At 43.0% G+C, this 21,122-nt stretch overlaps 1 protein-coding gene across 1 annotated transcript; it reads left to right on the forward strand.

Moving 5' to 3' along the window:
* Nucleotides 1-869: 869 nt before the first annotated feature.
* tecpr1a (tectonin beta-propeller repeat containing 1a) lies at nucleotides 870-20,704 on the forward strand. The gene is given in 25 exon segments (XM_071530982.1): nucleotides 870-999; nucleotides 2,354-2,596; nucleotides 4,473-4,655; nucleotides 6,601-6,723; nucleotides 6,823-6,942; nucleotides 8,910-9,084; nucleotides 9,182-9,282; nucleotides 9,747-9,848; nucleotides 10,025-10,173; nucleotides 10,752-11,365; nucleotides 12,024-12,169; nucleotides 12,428-12,583; nucleotides 12,816-12,965; nucleotides 13,322-13,479; nucleotides 14,095-14,325; nucleotides 15,049-15,145; nucleotides 15,340-15,419; nucleotides 15,557-15,613; nucleotides 16,599-16,773; nucleotides 17,547-17,682; nucleotides 17,944-18,036; nucleotides 18,560-18,604; nucleotides 18,607-18,665; nucleotides 19,300-19,419; nucleotides 20,205-20,704. Coding segments are annotated over 24 exon segments (3,645 nt in total). The 5' UTR covers nucleotides 870-999; nucleotides 2,354-2,371; the 3' UTR covers nucleotides 20,355-20,704.
* The last annotated feature ends 418 nt before the right edge of the window (nucleotides 20,705-21,122 follow it).

Here is a 21,122-nt window from a genome sequence, read left to right on the forward strand (position 1 = left end):
TCCCCACATATAGACAAGACAGCTATACATAATTCTGCATAAAGTCATGGCTAGTAGAGCAATTGAGAGATATCTGCACTCTAAAGAAAAGTCCTTTGATATAGGAGGTTTGTCTCAGGTGTATAGGTTAAAAAGAACAGACAAAAAGAATCAAACAAGAACTTGCACACTGATTTTTAAAAAAAGGAAGAAACCCAACAAGAGGCCAACTGATGCAAAAAAGGACTTTTTTTCTTCAAAAAAGATTTTTTTTTTACATAAGGTGCAAAAGTGACAGAAAATGCAAAAATTAAAAAAGTGCACAACAGAGAAGGTTTCGGTATAGATTATTATCAGTTCTGTGATGATGATGATGATGATGGTGATGATGATGAGGAGGAGGAGGAGGAGGATGACTGAGGATGACTGACAATAACCAAAACATTTTCTGGGTACTATTCTTTTTTTTTTTTTCACTTTTTTGTCACTTACAGCATAATATTTTTTAAGTTTTTTGCTAAGCTTTGCATTTTTTTTTCACTTTTTATACAAATAATGTCAGTCTTTTTTGCATCAGTTGTCCTCTATTAGACTTCTTCCTTCCTTTTTTTTTTTTATCAGAGTGCCAGTTCTTGTTCTTCTCTGATGGGGCTTCTTTAGGATAAAAACTCATAAAACAGGGCTCCGTGGGCTGATGTGTCTGTATTTGGAAGGTCCTTGACTTGAAAAAGTTTGTGAAACCCTGCTTCAAATCTTCCGACTCCTCTTTGATTCCTCCATTCTGTCAAATATAACCCAGCAGCGCCCCCTACTGGACGACAAAGCTACAAACACTTGGAACCGCAGAGGCAGCCAATGGGAAAGGAGACACACCAGCACTTCCTGTTTCAAATACGGGAGGAATCGTGATGTAAATAGGTAACATTATGATTTTAGCAGGCTGTCCATTCATTTTCACCTGCTGAATGAACAGCAGTGAAATACTCGCACCGGCACGCGGTTTATGAGAGGAAAGTCAAGGTTGGTGTGTTTGAACTGTTGTTGATTTTCTATTTCTAGAGGTGTAAGCCTCTAAGCCTAAACCAAAAGCGAGCTGAGTGTTGTCGTTTAAGCTCGAGGCTTGTTTCACTGTACAGTAGCGTTGTGTAGACCGGTGAATAATGTTAGCATTACATTTACAGCCATTGACACCTGCAGTATATCATCCTTTACAGACTGATGTTAAGCCTTACATACTGTGTTGATGATAGTGTTGCACAATGCGGATGAACTGCTACACAACCTTCGTTACAATGTAACAAACATCAGACAGAAACATCAAACATATTGCTGCTAATATTCCCACAACGCAGTCATTTTCTGCCTTCCTGCTGATCGGTAGAAGATGCAGCTAGGTGATTTTGTTTTTACCGCAGTCATGCTCGCATTTCCATTTCCCAGTCGAGTCAAAATACAGGCTGTAGTTTATTGATTGCTGGTGACAGAGGATACGCCTTTGAACGGCTTCATCCCTGCTGATTACGCAATACTATGAGATGAAAAAACATTTTTGCAGGCCACATCACATCCATCTATCTCTTTGTTTACTATACTGACTGCATCACTTTACAGCAACCTTGCAGTATTTTATATCATTCCGTTTACAGTTGCCACGGTGGCTAAAACGTGTTGTATTTGGAATATGGGTCAGTAACGTGGTATTATCAAGGCTTTGACCCGCACTTGAGAAGTGGAGCAAAAGTGGTGTAAACAAAGCACAGTGTCCATGGATCACTGCCACCTCAATACATGATCCTGCTTATTGTGTGAAGCTCTGCTCTACTCATTTTTGCAGAAATGGCATTGATTGACAGGTGATACTTTTACCCTTGTTTTGTTAACCCAAATTAAATGGGGATAATATGCGTCGATGAGGAGATAAGTGGAGTATTGCCGGACAGGAAGCCATTCAGGCTGTGTCTTGGCTTCATTTTGAATTCATCAGAGTCTCAGAGAGGAGAGAAAGCCACAGAGGGTCAGCAGTCCTCCCAGCTGCTGATTCACACGCTTCCTTCAGGCTTCTCTCTCTCTCTCTCTGAGGCAAGTTGTACTGCAGAGACAGGCTGCTGGAGGTAATGAGTGTGTTCATGTCCTCCGGAGCTAAACTGTGTCTTATACTGTTACATCTCATAATGGCCCCTGGGTGGCGGAGGCTAAGCTGATTTCATTCTCACCCTGCCCTTTAACTGCACACTCCCTCATGTCTTATATAGCCTCTGATTTATTCATCCTGGCCTAATAAATCCCTTTTGTGCTTTCTCTCTGTTGCTCTTTCCCCCTTAACCTCCCTCTCTCCTCCCCTCCACCTCCCCCTTCTCCTCCTCCTCCCCAGCAGCAGGTTCCAGGTGCAGCCATGCCCGTCTCCCTGCTGTGGGCGGTGGATGTGTACGGCCGGGTGTACAGCCTGTCCACCGGGGGGCAGCAGTGGGAGCAGTGCCGCGACGCCCAGCTGGAGTTCAAGCGGGTGGCGGCGGCGCAGCAGTGCTGCTGGGGCATCGCCTGCGACCACAACATCTACCTGAACGTCCACGCGTCCGACCTGCCCATCCGCTACCAGGAGGAGACCTACGAGAATCACGTGGGTCTATTTGTCCAATCAGAGTGTTGTTTCTTACACAGGTTAGCCTATCAGGACCGACGGTTGTAGGGTAATTAACCAATCCAGGCCAATGATTTCTCAGCCCTGCAGTTTGAGAGTTTGCCTCATGCCTCTCCAAACCATTTTATACTTCTGTGTTGAAGTGTCACTGTAGCTGTAAGACCTGTGATTGGCCCGCTTCGTATTTCCTCCTACCTGTATCCCGTTGCTGTCCGCCGATAGTGAAGACAACATGAAGCAGATCGGAGAGAGACAAGCTGAGGAGTTTCACAAATATGCTCATTTGTACGACACCTCATCTCCGATTTATAAAGACTACCAGATGTCGCTGGCGAGAAATATCCCAGAACATGAGTTTCAGAGAATGTAAACGCTACTACTTCTGTTGTTATTACTTCTGTGTTAACAAAGCATGACACTGCCATCTAGCGTTTCGGTGGTCTACGTGCAGAATCACTGATGCAGAACTATAAATGCCGTGGAAATGTACGCTGTAGCTACGGCAACACTTCGACGCAGAACTATAAAAACAGCCTTTAGTCTGTTTGGTGCTCATTGGAGTCGAGGGTTAAAGAAACCTGAGAAAAGGAAGCAAAAGTACTGTTCTTTTGTAAGCAAAAGTTAAAAATGCCTTTTATTTTTTTCTGTAGCTACCCTTGATGTTTCAGCATATGAACTTTCATCGGAGGTAACTCAAGTAAAATCGAAATTATGGACTTCCCCTTGAACTCATGATATCTGAGTGATTGAATGAAAGGAAGTAAAACATCCTCCTCATCCCACTTCCTCCCTTGCTGGCTCCATTAACAAGGAAATTAGAAGGTGAAGCAGTTTTTTGAAAAGTTGGATGCCGGATAAAAGTATACTTGGAACTCAAATGGAAAAATATATATATATATATATATCCACACACACTGTATTCAAGCTGCACCACCCAGGTCTTTGTCAGGCAGTTGCATCATGCTCTATAGCATCACTCTATTGTTCTGATGACCTCCTCTTCAAAGGACTTTTCACAAAACAGCTTTAGGTTCTGCAACATATTTGTCAGTCACAATGAAATCAGGGGGAAAGACTATGAATTCATATCCTTCTGTTAGTTAGTTTGTTGGAATATCTCCAACAACTGAACTTTGACAAATCTAGGGGAATGATGCATCTCATTACTGTGTTCTGTTGTTTTCAATTGGCCTGGAGGTGGGGGGAGGGGGTTAGACAATGTTGACTGGATTTTACAAAAGTTGGTGGAATGATGAATCTTACTACTGTGTTTTGGAATATTCAAAACCACACTGATTGGCCTAATGGGGGCGCTACACCTTTAATTTTTTCATCCATATGTAACCAGCAATATTTTTGACAGTGCTAATCAAATTTTTACGAAACTTGGGGGAACACTGCGTCTCAACACTGCGTTCTGGCATTTTGAAAATTACATTGATTCATTTGTTTGTTTGTTTATGTGTCACACGATACCTCCGACACAGCTGATTGAATTTTGACGAATTTCAGGAAATGAGGCATCTCACTATTGTGTTGCAACCTTTTCAAGATTGCTCTGATTGGTCCAAAAGTGGGCGCTACATCATTCGTTCGTTCGTTTCTGATTGGATTTTGACAGAAGTTGGGGGAATGATGCATCTTACCGCTCCCTTTATGTGTTTTCAAAATTACACTGATTGATCCAAGGGGGGGCACTACAATTACAGGTCAAAGTCATGTGACATGTTTGGTACTGATTGGCTGTGAGGGGGACTGCATCATTTGTGGGGGACGACATGTTTATTGTTGGCTTGTTTCCTTTTGGTCCTGTGTGGGCTCTAACATCCCACCTGTCTGTCTGTCTGTCTGCCAGCGGTGGAATCCCGTGGACGGCTTCTCGGAGCGCTTGTTGCCAAGCGACCGCTGGCAGTGGAGTGATGTCACGGGCCTGCAGCACCAACCTCTGGACAGCTTCAAGCTTCCCTCCGACAGCTGGGAGTGGGAGGCTGACTGGTATGTGGACGAAAACTTTGAGGGGGATCCCACCGAGAAAGGGGTGAGTGTCTGATGGTCCAACTGCTCGTTTCTTACTGTCTCTCTCTGTCTGTCTGTCTCTCTCTCTCTCTCTCTCTCTCTCTCTCTCTCTCTCTCTCTCTCTTTATCTGTCCCTCTCTGTCTCTCAGTCTCTCTCTCTGTCCCTCTCTCAGTCTCTCTCTCTCTCTCTCTCTCTGTCCCTCTCTGTCTCTCAGTCTCTCTCTCTCTCTCTCTCTCTGTCCCTCTCTGTCTCTCAGGCTCTCTCTCTGTCCCTCTCTCAGTCTCTCTCTCTCTGTCTGTCTCTCTCTCTCTCTCTCTCTCTCTCTCTCTCTCTCTCTCTCTCTCTCTCTCTCTCTCTCTCTCTCTCTCTCTCTCTCTCTCTCTCTCTCTCTCTCTCTGTGTGTCTGTCTTGCTCTCCCAGTCTCTTGAGAGGACAGGAAAAGTCTGGGAATTTGATGAATTCTCTGGGAATAATTTTACAAATGGGTCACTTTACAGGAATATACCAGAATATTGTACACATTTTTTTTTAACTTGACCAGAAGTTTACCCTTTTAAACCTTTCTGAGCTGAAAAACAGCATGAGGAACAACAGGAAGGAATCATATTTTTTTGATCATGGAACTGCTCCTGCTTAGTTATGGAAAGTCATGGAAAAGTCATGGAATTTCATATCAGAGACATAGTTGGGAACCCTGGTCATATTAAGTAGTATCACACTGATGTAGGTTATATGAAGAGGAGGAAAAAACAAGTGTTTTTCTGAAAGTATAATAGATTTTTCTTTATATTGTGGGTTGTGATGCTTTGTGATGATCACTGACTAGAGATCATGGTTTACCCAAATTTTGCATTTACCACTACATCACTGCTTCTTTCTCAGTCGCAATTCAATATATTGCAATACAAAATGTGGCAATACTATTGTGAGGCAGAAAAATGAATTGCGATATTAGCTCCATTTTATTCTGCTGTAGTAATCACAAATGAGACAGCTTGGCCATCACAGTTTCACAAGCTCTCCATCCAAATGATGTTATTTGCACTTTGTAATGACATTTTTAAATTGTTGTTTACATTCTAGCAGTAACATTGGCTTGCTAGAATGTGAATATAGATTTGTAGCTCAGAAATAAACTTAATTCTGCACAGTCAGACTTTGTTGCCATTTTATTTTTTACAACATATCGTGGTTGGAATCGAATTGTGAACCTCATATCGTGTTTCGTATCGTATAGTGAGATTAGCATATCATCCCATCCCTACATAAATTAATTCCTTTCTCTCTGTTTTTACATGATCCTCCTCGATTTCACTCTTTGCTGCTTCTTGCATCTATCCTTTGTTTGTTTGTTTCTTTATTCACACATATACAAATTTAAAAGGATACAGTATATAATTTGCAAGTGAATGTGAAGGAGAATTGCCTAAAAACCCTCCAGGGGCTTGAAAAGTGGCATTCTCCAGGCAGCATAGTACAGAAAATAATTACAGCCATGTAAAATACACAATTTGAATATATCTATAAATAAGTTTAGACATAGTAAAAAAAAAACTGAGACACAGCATAGTACTTGACAACAAAGCATCCCATAACACCCATCTATTACACAAGTATAAAGAATCAGTCATAGTCATAAGACACCCACACACACACACACACACACACACACACCAAGAATACTCATTCATAATACATGCAAGTATACACAAACACTATCATCAACACACATCATCAACAGACATCAACACACATCATCAACAGACTAAGAGTAGACACTCATGTGATATGGCTTAGAGTTTTCATAAGACAAGAAAGATAAAGAAGAATCTACACACAAATAATGACAAGAAAGAAAAAAAAAAATCCTTCTAGCTTGTTGTCCACCTCTGTCTCCATCCACCCCTCACCCAGATGGCCCCTGCTTTGTGCTATAATAGCTGATGTGTGTGTTGTGTTTCTGCAGGGCTGGACCTACGCCATCGACTTCCCCGCCACCTACACCAAAGACAAGAAGTGGAACTCCTGTGTCCGTCGCAGGCGATGGCTCCGCTACAGGAGGTACAAGGCCAGAGACACCTGGGCTAAGGTGGGTGTGAAGCATATGTGTGTTTATGACTGTGTGTGTGTGTGTGTGTGTGTAAGCGTGTTTGTTCACCTGCGTCTCTCTTCCTGTGTGTGTTGACAGATCCCCTCGGAGCAGTCTGGTCTGCCGGATCCTTTTAACGACATCAGCTGTGGAGGCTGGGAGATCAGTGAGGAGCCCAGGGGCCGGTTGTCGCTGTGGGCTGTCTCTCTGCAGGGCAAGGTACACCTCACACACACACACACACACACAAACACACACAACTACAGGGTTCCTACCAAGGTCTGGAACTGTATGGATAAAGAATTTGGTCATTTTCAGGTCTTAATAAGTTTGGAAATTGCACAAAAAAGTTAGGAAAAGTATGGAAAATATTGTTGTACTGCCCAGATACATACAACTAGAACATTTTCTGTGATTTTAGACAGCCATCATCTGACATTTTCTGATATTTGTCGCTGTGAAGAATAAGTCTATAGAGTGATACGGCATAGTTAGAAGGGGCAAGATGACTTTCATTCATTCAACCTTTATTTAGTTCACAGAAAACACATTGAGGGTTGGAGCCCTCTTTTTCAATGGCGCCAAGATTTCAAATATGCAAAACAAAACTTAAATCACAAGAAATTTAGCGTCTGGAGAAAGTGTGGAGTGTGAAGGAAACCTGTACACAGGTCTGGAAAGTCTGCAAAACTGTGGAAAAGGAGCTTGATAATGTCTAGGTTTTGAAAAATTTGGGAATTGCACAAAATAATTGGAGAAACCGTTATCCTGTCCCAATACATATATGATGACATGTTTTATGAGGCTGTAGATTTGTTGTTGTGCAGAATAATCTTCAGCTGTAGAGTGATATAAACTAGTGGAAAGTCTTATTGCCCAGGCACTACTTTCAAATCCAGTCAAGAAATGAAGGAATTTTGAAATGGAAAAACGTGTCGGACTTCTGCCACTGATGTACAGAGGAAACAGGTGCAGCCTCTGTGCCCGAAGTCAAGTTTCGTCTCTATTTCCGATGTTGTACTGTAGCTTGTTCCTGCTCCATCAGGGGTATTTTAGGGTTTGTGAGCAATGAGCCTGCAGATTGCTCTGCCAAACAGAAGTAATGTATTAACACAAGAGTCAATCCCGGCTCAGCTATCTGGGTCCAAGGCTTAGCAATTAAGATCTATAAATTATTTACTTGTGACAATTAAATATTATACTCAAATTTGAAAAATTACAACCAAGGTGATTAGCTCATTTAATTATTATTTTACCAGAATTAGAATTGAATTAGCATGTGTTGAGTCTGGCCAATACCACAACATTCCCCTGATAGGTCAAGACTTGGTTTCACTTTTTGAGACTTATTTAATTCTACCTGCAATTGAACTTAAGACCAATTAAAAAACAAAAGTTAAAAAAAAAATTGAGGAAAAGCTGGCATTTGTGATAAAGAATTAACATAGATAAATAATGCTCTGAAACTATAAATCAGCAAGAGGAAGGACAACAGGAAATTAATTGTTAGGGGACATGAAGTCTAATTGTATTTAATAAAGCAAATAGGATGAAAAAGAAAAAAACATGTTTTGCATACTGTAGCCTACGTCTAACCCTGTTCTTACATGCAGCTCAAAGAAACCGGTCATTGCATAAAAATTAAGACCTTTAATAATTGTATCTAAGGCGCTTTAATACGTTTAAGGCCTTAAATTTAGGTGTTTTTGTTTTTTTTCTGACTTTTTAAGGACCCACAAAACCCACACACTACATGCCCCCTGCCTGGTCCCATGATCCACACATGCACGATGATGCAAGCAAAGAAGCATAAAAAGCTCAGACATACACACACAACAAACAGCTGCTTCCCAGAGAAACATTATTGTGATGGATATACAGGCAGACCGAGACACTCGCTCTGCCATACACACATGTACTAAGAAAAACAATGTGTGTGTGTGTGTGTGTGTGTGTGTTTGTGTGTCTACTGATGCCCACAGCAAGGTCACACATCACACAGTCATGTCACATCAAATAAACAACTCTGTTTGTACTGCACAGTGCAATCAGCTGTTTTCCTCCAGGCTTTCTTTCACTCATTCACACTTTATCTCATCCTCCCTTTTTCTTGTGCTATCACCCTTTCTTTCTCGCTTCATCTTACACCTCCTTTTCTCTCTCTCTCTCTCTCTCCCTCCATCCAGGTGTGGTTCAGACAGGGCATCTACCACCACAACCCCGAAGGCTCGTCCTGGGAGGAGTTGTCTCTGCCGGGGGAGGTGGTGCAGATCAGCTGCGGCCCGGGGGATCTGGTGTGGGCCGTGCTGTGGGAGGGGCAGCTCATCGTCCGGGAGGGCATCGGCCGAGACTGTCCCCAAGGTGCGAGGGCTCGCCGGAGGGAGGGAGGGAGGGGGATGTGTTTTGTGTGTGTTTGTGTGTGCCTTCTGTATTAAGAATAGCACTTTCTGCCTGTCAGGTACCTCCTGGGTGGTGGTGGACTCTCCCACTCCTGAGGTGGGAGCCATTCATGTAGCGGTGGGAGTCAACGTGGTCTGGGCCGTCACCAAGGACAACAGAGTAAGACAATGAAGGGTTTCACTCCAAAATGCTATATATACATTTTCCTACCTGAAACTAAATGATTCTGGCCTCAAAAAAATGAATAATTTTATAAGCAAATGTCTTAAGATGGCTCTTAACTAGCAATCAAAATGGGAGAGTGGGAATATTTTTTTTTAAATGGTGGATATCTCATTTTGGAACAGAATTGTTCAAATACTGCTATGGTAAACATTGTGGATATCGCCCCACCTTGTTTCTGTACTGCGTTAGTGCAGCCGTGCAGTAGGCATGTAAAAAGTGAATCTCTACAATAGCTGCATCTGTACAAACGAGAGTTATTTTGAATGTGTTTATTTGCTGTGCCTTTAATTATTAACCCACCAACACGGGTGACTGCCACAGTGTGCAGCGGTTTGCTGAACCTGTGACCTTTTCAGTTACGGGACAGTCTCTCTCTCCCCTCTGTCCTGCTTTGCCAGGTGTGGTTCAGGCGCGGCGTGAACTCCCACAACCCCTGTGGCTCCGGCTGGATCGGCATGGTGGGAGAAATGATCATGATCAACGTGGGCCTCAACGACCAGGTGAGATACAACCACATACTGGGTGAAACAGGAAACCAGGGAGGAACATAAACACCTTCGTCCATGCTGGTTGTTCTACCGTTTCCATAAGGCTTTTATGGTAAACGGCATCAGATTATGGGTCGTGAATGTATTCAAGTCAATCCCCGGTCTGAAGGTCTTCCTGTTCTGTGCAGGTGTGGGGTATCGGCTGTGAGGAGCGGGCGGTGTACTACCGACAGGGCGTGACCTCCAGTGAGCTGAGCGGGAAAGCCTGGAAGGCCATCAACGTTCCCCGAGACGGAGACCGGTCGCACTCCAGCGCCAGTGCAAACAGTCTGCAGAGGTGAGGGAAAGGCCTGCAGAGATGTAGTGGATACACACAAACACACAAACACATACACACACACACACAGATACAGACACGCTCCAGTCACAGCAGTGCACAGTGATAAAATAACAACAGAAGTCTTTACATGTTAGGTAGAGGCCTGAAGACTGCAGTTGAGCACACACACACACACACACCTTTCACACACATAGACCAAGCACAGAGCAGAGCAGTAACGCAGCGAGCGTTTGACAAATGGCAACATGCAGGAGGCAGCCAAGTTAAACGTCAACACAAACCAGCACCAAATTTTCACAATATGACATTACGGCACAGTAAAAAATCATATTAAAACAGCTTTGGAAATGGGTTTGAACTGATATCAGAAAGATATTTAGGTACAGATTGCACAAAACGATGCAGGTAGCAGCTATGGACGATGTCTCAACTTTCATTTGAGCAAATATTTACACCGATTTTCAGTGTTGGTGCAAGTCATGTCAGCATTTGTTCAACATGTTTGCTGGGAAACAATAATGACTGATTATCATACATTTTAATTCGGTTCCCCTTTCTCGCCTCTCATCCCACAGCGCTGGTTGTTTCTTCTCTGGTGAGGTGCGTGCTCAGTCAGTAGTGAGTGATGTGGACTCGGACACGGAGAAAGAGAAAGGGTCCGCAGAAGGCGCCGGCTGCCTCGCCGCGTCCGCCTCCCCAGAGTCTTTTGTCGACGCCCCCACAGACTCCGCCTCTGACCCCCCCACTGACGCCCCAAAACCCCGCATCCCCAAGGTCACCAGCGACAGCTTCATCTCTGAACTCGTCTCCGACCGAGAACCGGGGAAGACCTCCAGAGAGGGGGGATCCGCCGCTTCGGCTATCCTGGAGGAAGAGTCCCTCCCTGGGGACGGCGAGGTCAAGTCTCCCCCTGCTGGTGCGGTTCTTTCCCCCAGCCAGTCTGGAGGGACTCTGGCCCCCCAGTGGAGCAACGTGGACCTGGAGGAGGCTCAGAGCCAGCAGGCCGGGGCCGGAGCAGTGCTGGACTCCGCTGACACCTGCAGCTTGTCGTCTGTGGCTACGTACACGCTGGCCCTGGAGGAGCCGTACGGGGCGGACGAGCACCCTCTGTGGGCCTGGGTGAACGGAGGAGGCTGCTCTGTGGACTGTCATTCCCAACTCAACTGGTTCTGCTCTGCCAACGCTGCATGTGAGTTAAACTGAGATATCTGTCCGCTGATTGACTGGCCTGACAAACTGAGGATTTTCCAGCATCGCGTTGAATCCGTGCTTCGAAGAATTTAGGCAAAAGAGGGTCCCACCTGGTGCGAGCCGGGTGTACCTAATAAAGTGATGGGTTGCACAATGACTGCTCAATAACATCAGTCAATCGACAGAAAAATCATGGATTATAATTTTGATAATTGATTAATCGTTTCAGTCAAACTTTTGTGGGTTACAGCTTTAGAAATGCTGAGATTTGCTGCTTTTCTCCATTTCATATCATTATAAAATGAATACTTTGGTGTTTTTTTGGCTGCTGGTCAGAATAAGTAAGTAACTTGTGATGGCCATTGTTGCTAGTTTTGTCATTTTATAGACTTAAATAATTAATGTATGCATCAAAGAAATTACTGATAGATTAATCGATAATGAAAATAATCGTTAGTTGCAGCCCTATGTGACATACCGGTCTCAGACTTCAGGGGTTCACATGCTTGCATTTCCAGTTCGTGTCCGCATGAAGCTTCAGATGCAGTTAATTGGGTCAAAAGTCTGTCCATTTTGGTTCCTTTTAATTATCACTGTTGGTTTATCTCTCCCTCTCTCTCTCTCTCTCTCTCTCTCTCTCTCTCTCTCTCTCCCAGCTCTGGCCCAGTCGGTCCAGTCCATGAGTCTGTCCATCACCCCGGCTCAGACGGCAGCCTGGCGGAAACAAATCTTTGAGCAGCTCAGCGAGAGATCCAAGAGAGAGATGGATAACTTCAGGCACTATGAACAGGCCATAGAACAGGTACACAGTATAGGAAAACACAGGACCTGCCAAACAGCCTGAGCTTCTTTACCTGTAGCTATTATTATCATAGCAAACAACTACTTCACCTGTATTCCTTCATTTGGTTGAATTCTTTATTTCTCCACTTATTTCTTGTTCTTTCTCCCTTTCTGCCTTCCTCTATCCCTTCTCTCACTGTGGTTCCTTTTCCTTATTCATTCATTCATTCATTCATTCATTCTTTCATTCATTCATTCATTCATGCATCCATTGCAGTCTGTGTGGGTAAAGAAGGGGACCATGCAGTGGTGGAGAGACTGGAAGCCTCACAAGTGGATGGATGTTCGTTTTGCCCTGGAGCAGTTCTCAGGGCCGGAGGGCAACAAGGACGGCATCCTCTTCATCTACTACAACTACTACGAAGAGAAGAAGGTGTGTGTGTGTATGTGTGTGTATGTGTGTGTGTGTGTGTTGTTGTGTGCATAGGCACAGTATGCCTTCCTTCAAATGAATCAAAACTGTTGTTCTTCTTCTCCCCAATTCTCTTTTTTTTTTACATCTCTCTTTCTCTCTCTCTCTCTCTCTCTCTCTCTCTCTCTCTCTCTCTCTCTCTCTCTCTCTCTCTCTCTCTCTCTCTCTCTCTCACTCCCCTCTCTCTCTCCAGTACCTGCATGCCTTCATCAACGAGGTGACCATCCTGGTTCCTGTGCTAAACGACTCCAAACACACTTTTGCCATCTACACACCAGAGAGGACCAAACAGAGGTGGCCGATCAGATTGGCAGCTGCCACAGAGCTGGAGATGCATGACTGGGTAGGCGGTCACTATAGACCATATTCCCATGGTGGCCATTTTGAAATTCACTGTCACATCGGAATCTAACTTCCCTGTTGAATTCAAGCAATCAGAATTGTTGTTCTCACCCCGAGTGTTCAGTCATTTTGAGAAGGTACAAGAGAGAAGAGATATTAGAAGAAGTATTGTTTTTCTGGTTCTCTGTTCCACTGAAATGCCCAGGTGGTTTTCACACACATTTTACCATTTATAACATCTTTCCCTTTTTTGCTTTCTCTCTGTCTCTTGCTGTCACTTCTCATTTCCCTCTCTCTCTCTCCCTCCCTTCCTCACTCCATCTGCCTCTCTCTCTCTCCCTCCCTCCCCGTCTCCAGCTGGCGTTGTTGAGCGTGTCGTGCTGTGACTCCCGGGGGATCCAGGGTCCCCCCTCCAAACAGGCCATCTGGTCGGTCACCTGTAAAGGGGACGTCTTCGTGAGCGAGCCCTCTCCCGGCCTGGAGGCCATGCCTTACCCCACGCCCTGCGACCAGATGTAAGGATAACACACACATCTCTGGGTGCATGGGAGAGAATGTGGGGGTGCAGTTCTGGTGGATGAGGGTGTAAGGGTGTCCTCTGATTCCTCAGCTTTGATACTAGCCAATAGGGCATTTATCATCTTTCAGTGGAATCATAATGTTTTTATATGGTGATTTTGGGATATTGTGATACACAATTCTGAGGTCTAAATTGATGATAACAAGCACATTTTATGTAAAACCTCTGGCAAAATAAGGTATGAAATATTTTAAAGGAATATTATTTGGAACAAACATAGAAGAAAATTGACAAAAATTGACAAAAATTCTATTATTTATTTTTGGTTTGTCGGCTAATATGGACAATCTTGAAATAAACAAAGGTAGCCTGCACTCTGTTTCTAATCATGTTATTTTCTAATAAAATAAGAAGAAATAAAATTAGAAGAAACAGAGTGCGGGCTACCATATTATTTGAAAATGTCAGTTTTGTTTGACATCACACCTAACATCACCATTCGGTTCAATTCACACAGCCTTACTAGCCACATCGTCATCATTTCCTTTAATTTTCAATGATATCCACTATCCATTCTGCCTTTTTCTAAAGTGTTTCTTCCACACTGCAGGTTCTGGCGGCAGGTCGGGGGTCACCTGCGTGTGGTGGAGTGTAACAGCGTCGGGGTGGTGTGGGGGATCGGCTACGACCACACCGCCTGGGCCTACACCGGGGGCTACGGCGGCGGCTTCTTCCAGGGCCTGGCCAGCAGCACGGACAACATCTACACCCAGACGGACGTGAAGAGCGTCTACATCTACGAGAACCAGAGGTGGAACCCTGTCACCGGATACACCAACAGGTAATGTGCCGATTCGAGTTGAAGACGGGGCGGTTGTCACTTTCTCTCAGAGTTTTTATTCTACCACGCAAGGAAAATGAGCCACTGCTCCAATTGGCTGGATGTACAGGGGGTCTACCCTTTTCTCTGGTTCTGATTGGTTGATTTTACTCATGTCTAGTGTCTATGTAGACGTTGGGGCAAAATCTAAACTGCTAATAAAAAAAAAAGGGTTAGGAACTATGGTAAAATGGCAGTGAATACACATTTCATTACTTTGTTACTTCTAGACATCTCAGATTTAAAAATATGATTTAAAATATGATTTAAAATAGATTTAATGCAACCCATGTATGTTAACTAATTTATTTATTCTTGTTTTGCAATTTGGCAATATCTGTGCTGTCTGGTGCTTTGTTTGGTTGTGTAAAAAATTTATAAAATATTATAAAAAAAAAAAAAAAAAAAATAGATTTAAAGTATGATAAATACTGGGGAAATGCCACACTGTATAATTCCCCCCACTCCTTTAAGTTTAGTGAGATTCAAGGATGTGTTTTTCGATAAACGGAACTGAATCTTTTTAGACTAGACTTTTACCCTGACACGATGAAGTAACAAATGCAAACTATAAGTGGAAAATTGCCACTGAAAGTGAAGTAGATGTTGTTTAATTATGTTTTTTGAACATTTAAAGTGAAGAGCCACTCATGATTCATTTGAAGTGTGTTTCTTGTGTTTTAGAGGTCTGCCTACAGACCGCTACATGTGGAGTGATGCTTCAGGACTACATGAGTGCACCAAAACCAACACCAAACCTCCCTCCCCTCACTGGACATGGGTAAACACACACACACACACACACACACTGGGAAATCCCCTGTGTTGCTCTGAAATTGATCCTGTGATACATAGATTAACCACCATCATGCCATTCTAATTCTTAGATGGGGGAAACTATAAATAGTGGGTTTTGTCGAGTCACAAGAGATGAAAGTTTCCAGCGTTTCACTTCCCATTTTTGCCTGTTTTCAGGTGTCTGATTGGGCAATAGACTATGGCATCTCAGGAGGGACAGACAGAGAGGGCTGGCAATACGCAGCTGATTTTCCAGCGTAAGTTTCACATGCCGTTCCTCTGCCTTCTCTCCTATTTCAGTCTATTGAAACCGTGCCTCCCCCAAGATTATAAACCTGACTGATTTCTGTTTCTCTTCTCTTCTTCTTCCCTCCTCCCCATCGCTCCATCGCAGGTCATATCATGGTTATAAGACCTTGAAGGACTTTGTGCGTCGCAGGCGATGGGCCAGGTACTATAACAGGCAACGCAGGCATATTTACCTCTGAAATATTTGTTCAAGCAAGCACACAGTCTGAGAGTGGGCGGTCCACCTCGTTTGCATTTTTTTGTTCTTTATTCAGACAGTAGGAGCGTAGCGAAGGAGACGGAGGAGGTGAGACAGGGTAGAAAGCTTAACCATTCAACTATTTCTGGGCGTATTCAGCTGAAACTAAACCTTTGTTAACAGGAGCCTCCTCTAAATCAAAGGCAGCTTTGCATATTTTGTTTATGATTGATATTTGCATTGGAAATTTTCATGAGCTAGAAAAAGAAAACAATACAATACAAAACATACAATAAACACAAAATACTAATCAGAATAGTACTGAGCATAATATGACAGGACATATACCTTGGCAGAAAAAGAAAGGGATAGTTTTGCATATTTTACAGTTGATTAATCAGCAATAATTACCCTCTCAGCAATTTTGCATTTACATTGTCTAAATGGTTTATAGCTGTATAGGCTTAAATTATGCTGCATAGGGTTTAAAAGTGAAAGTTAAGTAGTTTAGTTGTGTTTTACATCTTAGCTTAGTACATATGGACTTCTCTGGTGCATATTTTTTTATATTTACAGCTGTTTATGCATTGTTTAAATATGTAATAATGTATTTACTGTCTTAGTCTAAAACTGAGCTATAAGACCCGGGGCTGTATGAGAACTAAAGCATAGAAATCACATCTATTGTTCAGTGGGTAGCAAATGTATTAACATTATGCAAATTGGGAGAAATATCTTAATTTTTATCATGGGGTTGAATATTGGATTGCTTTGGACCATAACCATAGAGTATGGCAAAGTTCACTTATTGCATTTTTATTTTTCTATCTTGTAAACTTTATAACTCTTTTGATAAGTGCTCTATAAATAAAAGTTGTCATTATTAAGATATTTTTGATTCGACTTCAAGGGCTGCAAGCCATACACTCGTCTTTATTTGCCCCCACAGGAAGTGTAAATTGACCACCACAGGCCCCTGGCAGGAAGTCCCGCCCGTCCCGCTGAGTGACGTGACCATCCTGCCGTGTGCGGCTCAGAGCAGCGTGGATCTGGTTCCTCTGTGGGCCATCAGCAACAAGGGAGACGTGCTGTGCCGCCTGGGAGTCACCACACTGACGCCCGCTGTGAGTCACGGCTACACACACACACACACTCAGTATGCAGCTCTAACACCTTCTGGTGAGGCACACAGACACTTTCACCGTCTTTTTCCAGTCTGTCTCTCGTCGATACCTTAAATCCACCTCATTCTCACAAATGCACAGCCATGCACATTACCACCCTGTCCTTCCACTCTGATCCTTAAAGGAAAAATCTCCCCCAAAACACTTTAATACTGATTAAAAAAACAGCAATTGGCGATGTACCTTGCATTTGAGCCCATTTGTTGTTTTCTGGTGTCCAGACTCACCATCTGGCACTGACACTCAACAATCATGCAGGGAGAATCCATAGTAGAAGAGGCAGAGAGACCAATTTCTCCATAGACAGTAGCCTCAATAGACCAGAATGCAATGCAGCTTCAGTACAAGACACGTTGTGTTTTGAGTAAGGGGTGCAACTCTCTTTTTTTCTCAACTGGAAAAACTCTCTTGCTCTTACTCTTGCTTCTTCTTACCACTATCGCTATCACTCCACCTACATGTAAGACCCACAGCTGAATGCAGCAAGTTCAGGCCCATTGGGGGTTGTTGAAAGGCATTCTGGGAAATGTAGGAAATCACTAACTAAAGTAGAAATAGGTTGAGGGAAAGTAGGTACACCAAAAAAGTAGATGACAACACTTCACAAAATAAATCCTGAAAGGCACTGAACATCTTAAATTGATGATGTCTAACAGTGTAAGAGTATTCGGAAGGGGGATTTTTGCTTTAATATCCGCTTGTTGGTCTCTTAGGGCTCATCGTGGCTCCATGTGGGAACTGACCAGCCTTTCAAGTCCATCTCCATCGGAGCGGCCAACCAGGTTTGGGCCATCGCTCGGGACGGCTCTGCCTTCTACAGGGGTTCAGTGTCTCCTCAGAACCCAGCAGGTCAGTGGGAGAACCCTGGAGGTTCTGCCGGGAAGAACCGACTGTAGTGTTGATATTCCATGTCATCTTTGAGTCTGCATCTCATTAGAAACCTTTCAACTCGAATTTAAAAAACAAAGAGGAACACTTTAAGATTAACTTGGAGTGAACAGAGTTATGAAAACAAGACTTGGCAACATTTGACACTGCAAACAGAGATGATTTTCCCCGTTATGGTCTCAAAGTATTGTGTGTGTGTGTGTGCTGTGGCTCCCCCTGCAGGAGACTGTTGGTACCACATCCCCTCCCCAGCCAAACAGAAGTTGAAGCAGGTGTCTGTCGGGAGAACGTCAGTCTACACTGTAGATGAGAACGGTAAAGCAACTGTGTTCCTATTTACCATTTAACCTCACACAAACACTACCAGTCAAAAGTTTGGACACACCTGATTGAAAGTACTGAGTGTTTTTCATTATCTTAAAGCCATTTTGATATAAAGGCTTAAAAGCTTGAAATTTGTTTCCTAGACAAATATAAACAGTGAAGTTGATGCCTATGTATGAATTTCTTTCCAAAGCCTTTGCCTTTCCATCAAGGCAAAGGAGAATCTAAAATATAAGATAGTTTTGATTTGTTTAACACTTTTTTTGGTCACTGCATAATTCCATTTGTGTTATTTCATAGTTTTGAAATGTTTACTATTATTCTAAAATGTGAAAAATAGTAAAAAAAATAAAGAAAAATGTGTGTGTCCAAACTTTTGACTGGTTGTGTACATAAATTCAGACATGCCAGATTCCTTTACTCATTCAAAGTAACCCCAGTTAAACCTGTGTGCCTGTGAGAGACTTCCTCAGTATCACTGATCATGTGTGTGATGGTGTTTGTCCCTGTCCAGGTAACCTGTGGTACCGGCAGGGCGTGACCCCCAGCTACCCCCAGGGTCGTCATGGGAACACATCTCCAATAATGTGCGCAAAGTCTCAGTGGGACCTCTGGACCAGGTAGGACCAGGATGTCAGATACCACAGCATGGCACTTTCTTCTCTGTTGTTCATCTTTCACTGTTGTCAGGCAAAGAGTCATTTAGATTTAAGTAAATGGTAGAATTCCCTGTGATAGTCATGGTATAATATATCAGTGGTTCTGAACCTTTTTGGCCCACAACTTAAAAAACAGGAGACACATACTCATGACCTCTTGACATTAAATTGAGGATTGAGGGACCAAATTTTTTATTTCCCCATTTTAGGATTTTCACTTGAACTATTGGAGAAAGCCTAAAATTTCTGGATATTAAAGTTTTCAGTTACCTCTCACTGCCATTTGAAGCTGCTAATGTGTGAAGTTGCCTAGTATATCTTTATTATAAAATATTATATAATATAATAATATATTTGTATATTCAGAAGCTATTTTTCACAACCATTAAATCATCACACAAACCCACCAAAATCACCATAGGACCCTCTGGGGTGTACTGACCCCAGTATGACCCCTGACCCCAGGTTGACCCCTGGTATATATATGAGTAAATGACATGATGTGGTGATGGAATAGAAAGATCAATGATATGAAGAAAAAACTCTTCTCTTGCAGGTTGTTTTGACAGTGATTTTTGTTGTTTTGTTGTTGTAGGTGTGGATCATAGCAGACAAGGTGCAGGGCAGCCACAGTCTGAGCTGTGGGACAGTGTGCCATCGACTCGGGGTCCAACCCATGGAGCCCAAAGGACAGTCCTGGGACTATGGCATAGGGGTAAGACACCATGGAGACTAAACTGTGTGTGGCATTCCTCTGCTGTCTGTTTGACCCCACAAAAGTAATGTGGCCCTACAGTGTATTTGACCACCTCTCACTTTCTTTATATACTGTAAGTTTTAAAGGGACATCAAGTAATCTATGGATTTTATCAACCTCTATTGGTGACCAGTAGGAATTACAACACCACTGATAGAACTTATCTACTCCTACATAAGTCACTGGCACACTGGACTCTCACCCACAACTCACATCCCCTACATTTGCACAACAGAGAGGAGAGAGCTAGCTAAGTAGAGCAGAGATCCAACAAAAGGTCTAGTGAAGAGGCAACATATTACCATGCTAAATACTGGAATAATAATACTGCTTTGTCATTTGATTTTTTTGGCTTGAGATCAAGGTTTTTTAGTGTTCGTAGTTGTCTTGGCACCTGGCAAAGTAAATGTTGAGTCATTAGTATTGAGCCACAGTCCTATCAACCCCTTGCAGATAAATATTATGGTCATTTTGTGCTATGGGGCAGTAAAAATCGTACCATTGAAACAATAATAGATATATTAGTATCTGTTTGTTACTGAGACAATAGTTTGCTGCAATAGGCTATGTCTTTTTCACAGTGTAAAATCTAGGTACAAACAACAGTAGATCTTGCCACAGTAAGACAGTATCAAATCTCTCTTTCTCTCTTGCTCTATCCTTCTCTCCCTCCTCTCTCCCTCTCTCTCTCTCTCTCTCTCTCTCTCTCCTTCCCTCCCTCTCTTCCTCTCCGTCAAATCCAGGGTGGATGGGACCACATCACAGTGAGAGGGAACTCCATGGAGCCGCCCCGGGTGCGTCTGCCCTCTCTAACCGACCCCTCCACCCCGGCCCCCCGCAGCCCCCTCCCTGTCCGGAACATGGAGGTCAATGGCAATGCTGTGGGATGCTAGACACACACACACACACACACACACACACACACCCACCCACATACACACAAGGGCACACATGCATTGTTTGCAAATGTACAGTGTACAGATGCTCTCATAAATACAGACACACACTCGTAGCCATCCTAAACCATTTTACTTTTGTGGTAAATTTTCACTTTTTTTTTAATCAACGTCCTTTTAAAACCACTGCTGCTGTTGATACTGAAGTAGCACTGATGATAATTTAATTCCAGAGTCCTTTAGTCTTATAATGCATTACCTAGGTCACTGTAACAGAAGGCTGTTTTCTGTAAGGTGAAAAATATACTACAAACTATATCTCTGGTATCTTAAATCCTGTGCTGAATCTCTCTCTCTCTCTCTCTCTCTTTAAATGTTGTTCACTTTACTAAGCATTCATCTCAATAGGGCATTCCAATGTCATTTTTTTGCCATTTGTTTTTTTCACTAATATTTAACTCAATGGTCTTAATACATTATTGTTTTTTATTTATTCATCAGGATGTAATGTTTCTGTTTCTTTGTATGGTTGTTGTATATAGAGAGCTGTATATGGGGTCAACTGTGGAGTTTTGTCGTTATGTGGTGAAGGTGGCGGGGTGATGCTGTTTTTTAAAAGATATCTAATGAAGTTTTTAGTGAGAGAAAGATTTAATTTCCTTGATGATGCGGATTGTTACTGAACTGTCCAGCTGTATGCAAACTAAAGAAATGTCACAAAAATGTACTCTTGTTTTTTTAACCTGCTGGCACCGGGTTAAGAGA

This window comes from Centroberyx affinis, unplaced genomic scaffold (genome assembly GCF_046629955.1).
Source record: "Centroberyx affinis isolate AG114_WGS23_722 - 3 ecotype Tasmania unplaced genomic scaffold, CSIRO-AGI_Caff_v1 ptg002014l_1, whole genome shotgun sequence".
Lineage (NCBI taxonomy): Eukaryota > Metazoa > Chordata > Actinopteri > Beryciformes > Berycidae > Centroberyx > Centroberyx affinis.